A 9,894-nucleotide genomic window follows, 5' to 3' on the forward strand; every position below is an offset into this window, starting at 1 on the left:
CGTTCTTTCGGCTTTCTTGCGGTCCACGCACGACTTTGCCCCGCCTCGCCTCGCTCAGCGTCGCCGGAGGCACGCAGCTCAACGGGTGTGTGTCGCATGTATCTATTGATATCTGTGCTGGAGCTTGTGGTTTTCTTCTGCTCCTGTACAAAACACACTCGACGCATCTGGTCAAATGATCGCCATCTGCGGGTCATGTCGGGCAAGTCAAGGCTCTGTGCCGGCGTTCGAGAAACATCTACGACCAGAAGCTGTCCAGGAGGATATCCACGTGGCCATGTCGGCTATGAGTTAGGGTTTTGAGAGTACGACAGCTAAAGACAAGAAGAACACTTGTGTCGATAGTAGTTACGTTGTGTAAAGCGTAGACGAGGCAATAGTTTCCAGGAAACCAGGGGCCGATATTGTTCGAGCTGTTATAAACCCGCGTGTCTCTATTAATAAGTTACAAATTGTGGAACTTGAAGTCGCTATCTGTATCCGTCAATCGATATATATATTTATGCCATCCAAGCAACGTCTTTTTTCATGGACGCCCCTGCTTATTTCAGCAAGACAATGCCAAACCACATTCTGCACGTGTTGCAACAGCGTGGCTTCGTAGTAAAAGAGTGCGGGTACTAGACCTGGCCTGCCTGCGGTCCAGACCCGTCTCCCGTTGAAAACGGGTGGCGCATTATGAAGCGTATAATACGGCAACGGAGACCCCGGACTGTTGAACGGCTGAAGCTGTACATCGAGCGAGAATGGGAAAGAATCCCACCGACAAAGCTTCAACAATTAGTGTCCTCGGTTCCCAAACGTTTATTGAATGTTTACACAGTGGTCAACATGAGCCTGTCCCAGCTTTTTGGGAACGTGTTGCAGCCATAAAATTCCAAGTTAATCATTATTTGCTAAGAACAAGAGGATGAGGATGTTCTTCCTCCAAAGCCAATGCCTCCACTCCTCCAAAGCCCCGATGATAGCCACCAGCTCTCGGTTATCAACGTCATCATTTCTTTCGGCAGGGGACAGACGACGGAAAGTCAAGTCTTACTTCGGAATAAATTAAATGTGAGCGCACTGAATGACGGTGATGTGGTTAGATACATTGAGGGAAAAGCCAACTCTAGTCTCAATTTAATTCACGCCCGAGTATCCATCGAGCCTCTCCCGAAAGGCGGGGTACACCCCGGACTGGTCGCCAGCCGATTGAAGGGCACATATAGACAAACACCCATCCGCACGCCGCATTCGCAGCGTATTCAATGAACCTACCATGCGTGTTTTGTGAATGTGGGCGGAAACCGGAGAACCTGGAAAAAACCCACACGGGAAGTTCAGGAACATTACTTAAGGTTGTTGAGCGCAAATGTCAGCAACAAACACTACAATCTCATGTTTAATTTTGAAGCTTTTGTCTAGACTTGTGAAGTACAGTAAATAACAATAACAGCGACAACAACAAAAACGGATTTATCTGCACACATTTAAATGTGAAAAAGGTTCTGTAATATGTGACAACCATCTCTAAAAATAGAAGTAAAAATGTCACATTTAAGGATTCAGTTGCTATGTTGCCATGGCATTCTTAGATGCATCGAAGAATAAACAACTGCAGCGTGGGCCACAAGTGCTCACTGCGGCCCTCGCCCGCCAACTTCAACCTCGAGAAAAACTGCTGTTCAAACAAAAAAAAACAACTGTACAGACAACGTTTTAACATTACTAAGCAAAGGCAACATACGTTGATTGGTTATCTTGCCGACGCACAAGCGAGTAAGAGACGACATCTGGTTGTCTGCTCTCGAGCAAAGACGGCCTGCACGTGCCTCTGCCAACCAAATAACCCCGGCCGGCCTCCCATTGCAAATTGAATTTCGTTTGCTTCCTCTCCAGAAAAGCGCATGACGGTCCTGAGCTGTTTGCGTGCCTTCCGTGTCGGAACATTTAGTTCTGTATGCTTTGCGGCACCATGAATGGCGGTGCAGCCCATTGCTTTATTCTCATTTTCTTGGCCGTCGGCGTTACCGAGCTTTGCCTCGCCGGACCTTTGCATGCCCAGTGCAAAGTACAATGGTAAGGTTTATTCTTCTTTTTTTCTTTTTTTTTTGACATACATCTTAATAAATGAATGTTGTTTTGAGAACAGAAAATATGTAGCCTACTTTTGAGTGTATGCCTTGTCGTTAACTACGCAGCTGATGTAGACCAAAGCATTGTTCGAGTGACTGTGAATTACACACAGTACGTATTGCCACGCTTTGTTTTGCATGTTACAGATATGATTTAGTTATGTGATGGAATTCCTTGTCCTGTATGAATTGTGAGATGACACCATTTTTGTAAGCCACACAGTATTTTCATTTGAGGTATCCAAAAAGTCAGGGTGTTTGTACGTCACCGATCTTGTCGCGTTTCATTCGGCCTTTGGGTGCAGGCAGCAGGATTCAGTTCTGACTTGGTGTCATTGTCAGAGTGAACGGCTGTCTGTCTTTATGTGCCCTGCGACTGACTGGCGACCAGTCTAGGGTGCACAGTAGTCTGTCTTTCACCCGACAACTTCTGGGATAGGATCCAGCGCACACGTGACCTTGAACACGATAAGCGGTTATAGCAAAAAAATAAACGAGACCGTGAATAAGCAAACAGCACATACATTGCGTGTGTGTGCGTGTGCGTGTATATATATATCTCTATATATATCTTACGTCGTCAAAAGGGGCTGACGCCCCCTCAGCACACACACACACACACACACACGCAACGGATGGGCGTCGCACGACTTCGCAAGTCCGCTGTGAAAGCCTTTATGGTGTCGAAGGGCCTTCATGGGGTTATGAAGGATCATATGACTTCTAATTACCGACCGCTTGCGAGGTTGGAAAGTTAATGAGTTAAGTGACCTTCTCGTGGTTGTTAAGGGTCACAAGATATCATTAGTGACCCCTTCATAAGGCTATGAAGCATCACGAGTGATCACTAATGAGCCCTTGTGAAGCTCGAAAGTATCAGGAGTTATAATTAACGACCTGTCGTGAGATGTCACAGGGTTGATGGGTCCCATGTCAAAAAATGGAATTTGAGTGTACAAATTGACAAATGGACATAAGTTTAAATGTGAGGCGCGGGTAGGAGTATAACGGTTTTGAAAACAGTAAATGGTGACATAAGATGCGGGAAGACCTCTGAATGAAGAAAAAAGGGGAGGTGTTGGTGTTGCATTTTTAGCCAGAGCGAGGAGCGGTGATACAGAAAGTAGCGAGATTGCACGAGCGCGGCCCGGTTAGCACATCTGCCTCACAGTTCTGTGGACCGGGGGTTCGATCCCCGGCCTCGCCTGTGTGGAGTTCGCATGTTCTCCCCGTGCCTGCGTGGCTTTTCTCCGGCTACTCCGGTTTCCTCCCACATCCCGATAACATGCGTGCTAGGTTCATTGAAGACTCTAAATTACCCGTAAGTGTGCAGGTGAGTGCGAATGGTTGTTTGTTTGTATGCGCCCCGCGATTGGCCGGCGACCAGTTCAGGGTGTAGCCCGCCTCCTGCCCGACGATGGCTGGGATAGGCTCTGGCACGCCCGCGACCCGCGTGAGGAGAAGCGGTACGGGAAAAAAAGCGGTTAAGAGAATGGATGCATGGATATCCATTTGATACTCTTCATCTGAGAACCGTTGCTTGAGGATTCAAATACATTTTTTGGTTGGAACTGTATTCGTTTCGATATCGAAATATTCATCAGGGTCTTTCCTGTTTGTTGTTTACTTTTTCAACTCTGTAGCATGTAGCATTTTTAATAACTGCTGTATAACTGAATCATGTGTACAGTAACTACAGTAACTGTGCTGTATTAATCCATTTGTCGACTGTTGCTTTTATGAGGGCCCCCTGGAAGATTAGCAAACTGCTACGGCACAAGCTAACGGGGATGTGGGCAGCGGCTGCTGCCTGAGACGGTTATTGATATTATCGCCCAAATACTTTGCCTACAACACTGAAAATAGTCCAAATCCGAAGTAATTCAGCATATGATTGGTGAAATTGCCATCATCTCGTGATTTTGAGTTCGCAACTATGACGGTTGCCGCCGAGCTAAGCTAAGCTAGCCAGCTTTAAATGACAAATAATGGCGGCGTGCCCTCGAGCCGTCTCATTTTACACGTCAAACTGAAAACATGTAGCACATAGTCAGATGTACTTCCAACTTTACAGAAACAAAAATAATAATAGTGAATCACTTCCGTATACAGCGGGCACGGAAAGTATTCAGACCCCTTTCAAATCTTTCACTCTTTGTTATATTGCAGCCATTTGCTAAAATCATTTCACTTAAATTTTTCCTCATTAATGTACACACAGAACCCCATATTGACATAAAAAAACAGAATTGTTGATTTTTTTGCAGATTTATTCAAAAAGAAAACTGAAATATCACACAGCCAGAAGTATTCAGAGCTTTTGCTGTGCCACTCCTATATTGAAGTCGGGTGCTGCCCATTTCTTCTGATCATCCTGCAGATGGTTCCACACCTTCATTGGAGTCCGGCTGTGTTTGATTAGACTGATCGGACTTGATTAGGAAAGCCGCACACCTGTCTATGTAAGACCTGACAGCTCACAGTGCGCGTCAGAGCAAATGAGAATCACGGGGTCAAGGGAACTGCCTGAAGACACACACTTTGCAAGGGATCGTGGGAAATGGGGTTTGCTTCTCAGACTGACCTTTTCCAATCCAATTCGTTCGTAGGAATCCAAATCCATTCATTGATATGATGAATGAATCATTACACCCCTAATACACAGTATTGACGGTTCACTGCTTTCCCCCTCCCGAGACATTGGATGGTTTAACAGAATTTTTTTCAAAGCCATCCAGAATTTGTTCTCTCCAATGTCTCAATTTTCACCTCAGAGACCACTAAAGCTGCATGCCGCTTGGCCGGCCAGTACCTATAAGCTGCCTCCAGAGTCCCACAGGCCAAAAAGGGCTGATTGGTGTCCACCACAGGGATTTGGATTACCGGCATGACAGGCCACCTTCAGGCCACAGCTCCAGTCAGCCACCTCAACAATGGAGTCACGGAACATGGTTCAACTCTGACTCAATGTCGCCCATCTCCTCCGGGACATGGGCAAAGTTCTGCTGGCGGTACGACTTGAAGCTTCTGAAAGGTAACTCTGCCAGACCTTCCCAGCAGACCCTCACAATAAGTTTGGGTCCGCCAGGTCGGACCGGTATCTTCCCCACCATCGGAGCCGACACACCACCAGGTGGTGATCGGTTGACAGCTCCTCGCCTCTCTCCACCTGAGTTTCGAAGACATGCAGCCACAAGTCCGATGACACAACCACAAAGTCGACCATCGAACTGCGGCCTAGGGTGTCCTGGTCCCACATGTGGACACCCTTATGTCTGAACATAGTGTTCATTATGGAGAATCTGTCATGACCACAGAAGTTCAATAACAAAACACCAATCGGGTTCTGGTTGGAGGGGCCGTTTGGCCCTTCAAGGTTTCACTGCCATTGCCCACATGAGCATTGAAGTCCCCCAGCAGAACAAAGGAGTCCCCAGCGGGAGCGCTCTCTTGCACTCCTTCCAAGGAATCCAAAAACAATTCCCGCCGCTATCCACTCGTCCACTGGGATAAACCCCAACATACACCTGCTCGGCACCTCTCACCATGGGGGACTCCTGAGTGGAAGAGAGTCTAACCTCTCTCAAGAGGACTGGTACCAAAGCCCAAGCTGTGTGTGCACATCTAGTTGGAACCTCTCAAACTCGCACACCAGCTCGCCCCCCCCCCGAACCCACGCTCTTTTTAGAGATGAAATTTTGTCCCCCCAAAAATACCCTTGGACCAATTCTGGCCACCCCGCTAAAAACGGGCCGCCACTGGGCTGATGGGTGGGGTGTCTGGCACCTGTCAGTGAAATTAGTCGTCGTTCAATAACACCGGTTGCTTTATTCCTTCCAGGTATTTTGGAATACCATGTCAAACGGTTTATGAATCCCTGGTTTTACAAATAAGGCAGTGGGAAACCATGGCTGGCTGCAGGCAGGGTGGACAACGGTGCTTGTACAAGGTTTGTATGCATGTGTAAAGCTGTTCACACAAGTTGCAACCACGAGATTGTCTCATTCTTTTTGTAATATGAGGAAAATGTGTTGGGTACTGTTCACTCACAGGAAACAGAAACACTATTATCTTCCATAATTCAAGGTGCGACATTAAGCCTTTTTCGGTGGTTGTCAAGTTGTATGAGCCCTGTCAGAACCAGTACTGGCCCCGTACATTCGTGATACCATACGTTAGGTTTTAGTGATTATTTCCTCATTGGCGTCATTATGTTGTATTATTTAAGCCCCTTTAAGAAATGATTAGTAAACTATATATATAACTAACCCATGTCTGTGACTGTGTACTAACCTCACTAAACAGAATGAAATGATTTGCAAATCATGTTCAACCTATATTTTATTGAATACACTACAAAGACAGGATATTTAATGTTCCAACTGATCAACTTGATAGTTTTAGGCAAATAATCATGAACTTAGAATTCGATGGCTGCAACAGGTTCCAAAAAAGCTGGGACAGGTGGCAAAAAAGTTGAGGAATGCTCACCAAACACGTGTTTGGAACATCCCACAGGTGAACAGGCGGGGGCCATGAGTGGGTATTAAAGGACCTTCCTTGAATTGCTCTGTCATTCACAAGCAAAGATGGGGCGAGCTTTACCTCTTTGTGAACAAGTGCGTGAGAATATAGTCCAACAGTTTAAGGACAATGTTCCTCAACGTACAATTGCAAGGAACTTCGGGACTTCATCATCTACGGTCCATATTATCATCAAGAGGTTCAGAGAATCTGGAGCAATCACTGCATGGAGGCGGCAAGGCCCAAAACCACCATTGTAGTAAAAGATTGCGGGTACTAGACCGGCCTGCCTGCGGTCCAGACCCGTCTCCCGTTGAAAACGCGTGGCGCATTATGAAGCGTAAAATACGGCAACGGAGACCCCGGACTGTTGAACGGCTGAAGCTGTACATCGAGCGAGAATGGGAAAGAATCCCACCGACAAAGCTTCAACAATGAAAGATGATGTACACAGTGGTAAACATGAGCCTGTCCCAGCTTTTTTTGGAACAGGTTGCAGCCATCAAATTCCATGTTCATGATTATTTGCTCAAAACAATCAAGTTTACCAGTTTGAACATTGCATATCTTGTCTTTGTAGTGTATTCAATTAAATATAGGTTGAACATGATTTGCAAATCATTCTATTCTGTTTTTAACACAACGGCCCAACTTCATTGGAATTGGGGTTGTCTGTAAGACGTCACCATTTTCTCACGAAGGTGCTACTGACATGAAATTTTCACCAGATGACGAAGCCCACGGCCGTCAAGTTTTGAGGACTGCTTGTGTGGATGAATGGGCCAAAATCACACCACAGCAATGCATGCGACTAGTTTCTCCATACGGGAGGCCGCTTGAACCCGTCAGTGCAAACAAAGGCTTACGTACAAAGTACCAAATACCAGTTGGCTTGGTCAATACTTTTTCCCTGCGTCATTTCACATTATTACATTATTACACTTATTTTCTGATCTTATCTGTTCTACTTTGTTTGTATGCATGGACTATTTAGGTTTGTTCCCAACATCTGGTGAAATAGCACCTCTGGAAATATATTTAGCGAGAAAAGTGGTGACATGTTAAATACTTACTTCAGCCGCTGTAAGTATTTAAGTCCACAACTAAAAATGCACTTTTGGGTCTTTCCAGTGACTTTTGTTTACGGGCCAAATGTTTACTGGCCCGAGTGGGCGGTGGTCCGAGACAGGAGCAGAGTGGCCCCGGGCCACCGTTAACGTCGGACCCTGGAATCTTAAAGCTGTAGCGTTTGATAAATTTGCTAATACAGATAATCAGAGGGCATCACGAAACAGACTATCTGCCACCACTTCTACCGTTTCAGAAAGAGGATAATTATGATGTCATGACTACAATGTGTCAGATAGTGTATTCCTTCTGTGATTGGCTCTCGCACATGTGCTTGTGTCTTCCAGTTGCAATCTGCCTCGGTCCACTTTATAGCTGCCAAACACATCTCTCCTTTGAAGAAATATAAGGATTCCCTTCATTTCCGCCTCGTTCCCTATTATTTCTTCACCTTCTGTCATGTTTCGGTAGGTTTCCGCTCGCCTCGAAACGGCAATGTCTGAAACCGATACCTGCTGCCATTGAATTCCTGGCATATTTTTTTGTTGCATTTGTCTCCCCATGCCATATGCCATTCGCTTTTTGTCCTTATATGATCTGTCCCTAGGCCATGTCAATCTCTGAGACCTGGTATGTCATCAAAGACCATGGCACAAACTACTGCAACCTCTACAACCTCATTGAAGGTAAGGACAGCACAATATATAAAAGTTGAGATAGTACTGCACTACAAGTGAGACTTTGACTCCACGTTGCCTGAATTTGCCCTATGCCTTAAAGGAGATGCAGTATGTGGTCTTCATGGTCCATATTTCACCAAGAAGTTGTCTTCATGTCTTTTTTTTGTTTTTTTTGTTCAATAAAAAGAAACAGGCTGTCATTTCCAATCATATCAATCATCAATCATTTGCTTGAAGTCTCGGCGCCCTTTGCACAACGGTCATTGCACCGCACTATTGCAATATTAGTCTTTCGAACCGTTCCAAGTGCTGGAGGACTCTGCATCTTTTTGCACAATTGTCAAAAAAAAAATTTGTTTATTATTATTTTTTTTTTTTTAAATGTACCGGCATTACCAGATAACTAGCAACCCTTTATTGCTCCTTGACTGTTTTTTTTTTTGTCAATGTCTTTATGTCTCTAAAGTATTCTCCGTCAATCGACCGTCTGTTGTCGTACTCGAGCGGCTCCAACCACCGGACACAAATTCCTTGTGTGTTTTTTGGACATTCTGACTCTGATTCAGATTTTTGGAGCAATTGTTGAATAACAAAATGCATTTGGAACGCCCCTTTTTCCATCTCCAAAATCAACATGCTCGCCACACAGACCTTCCGTATGGAACCCGCTTTGTCAGGCAGCTTTTCAGAAACTTCAATCGAGCTTCACCTCCGCTCCCATCCTTTGAATCCAACAATATTATTCGATATGCCAGAACTAAGGCTGAAACAAGCTCGTTTCGTATACTTAATGTCTGCTTTAGACGGTTTCAAAGTCGTCTTTAGAAAATCTGCCGAGTTCGCCCGTGACTCATCATATTCATTTCAAATGTCATTTGCTCAACAGGAAGCGGTCTGACTGAAGCCAGGGGTTACAAGGAGATCACCAGTGACTTTCTATGCACTCAACGCTCTTCAGCCAACTGCACTGTCTTTTGACTTCTGACTCCAACAATAACAGGGAGCTAACTATAGCATTCAACTGAATGTTCTGTTTTGACAAGAAGAGCAAATGTTACAGAAAGTCATGATCTTGGAAAATCAATAGTGCTCAGAAATATCCGTACATTAGCTTTCATTTGGTCAACATGAGTGACAGTTGTGCCAGGAAGTGACACTAATAAAATAGCCTCCTTGATTTGTAACGCTGTCCCCAAGTATGGACCAAGTATTGAGCTATCTGCATTATTAACTGTGGCAAAGTAGTCATAAATAAAGATTCATTTTATTTATTTAATTTGTTAGTTATTTTTTTTATTTTTTATTTTTTTTAATATGACTGAACAACAACCATCATTAATTTCTTTATGGTTATGTTTTGTTTAATGATTATGCTTTGCTGAAATGCTTGATCGTTTAATTTGAATCCCATTAAAATAAAAAATGAAATGTATTTCGCCTGGTCCATGTTTTCTTGAAAGATTTGTACCCATCTTACAAATTCTGCCTGGGTAATCAAACATATG

General features: G+C 44.7%; 1 protein-coding gene across 2 annotated transcripts; it reads left to right on the plus strand.

Annotated features, from left to right (window-relative positions):
- The first annotated feature begins 4 nt into the window (after window positions 1–4).
- LOC133470264 (uncharacterized) lies at window positions 5–9,813 on the plus strand. Of its 2 annotated transcripts, XM_061758432.1 has the most exons (5): window positions 5–2,061; window positions 5,958–6,066; window positions 8,057–8,176; window positions 8,317–8,395; window positions 9,276–9,813. In XM_061758432.1, the coding sequence occupies exons 1-5, from the start codon at window positions 1,943–1,945 to the stop codon at window positions 9,365–9,367; spliced, it is 519 nt and encodes a 172-aa protein (XP_061614416.1). In that variant the 5' UTR covers window positions 5–1,942; the 3' UTR covers window positions 9,368–9,813. The 2 variants fall into 2 exon arrangements, 1 of the variants encoding a protein (XP_061614416.1); XR_009785932.1 differs by lacking the exon at window positions 5,958–6,066 and having other exon boundaries at window positions 9,276–9,812.
- Window positions 9,814–9,894: the final 81 nt, after the last annotated feature.

The sequence above is a fragment of the Phyllopteryx taeniolatus genome, chromosome 20, assembly GCF_024500385.1.
Source record: "Phyllopteryx taeniolatus isolate TA_2022b chromosome 20, UOR_Ptae_1.2, whole genome shotgun sequence".
Classification (NCBI taxonomy): domain Eukaryota; kingdom Metazoa; phylum Chordata; class Actinopteri; order Syngnathiformes; family Syngnathidae; genus Phyllopteryx; species Phyllopteryx taeniolatus.

Coding starts and splice junctions, on each gene's coding strand:
- LOC133470264 (XM_061758432.1), top strand. CDS start 1,943: ATGCTTTGCGGCACCATGAATGGCGGTGCAGCCCATTGCTTTATTCTC. Junction 2,062..5,957: donor GCCCAGTGCAAAGTACAATG/GTAAGGTTTATT, acceptor TATTCCTTCCAG/GTATTTTGGAATACCATGTC. Junction 6,067..8,056: donor GACAACGGTGCTTGTACAAG/GTTTGTATGCAT, acceptor TGTGTCTTCCAG/TTGCAATCTGCCTCGGTCCA.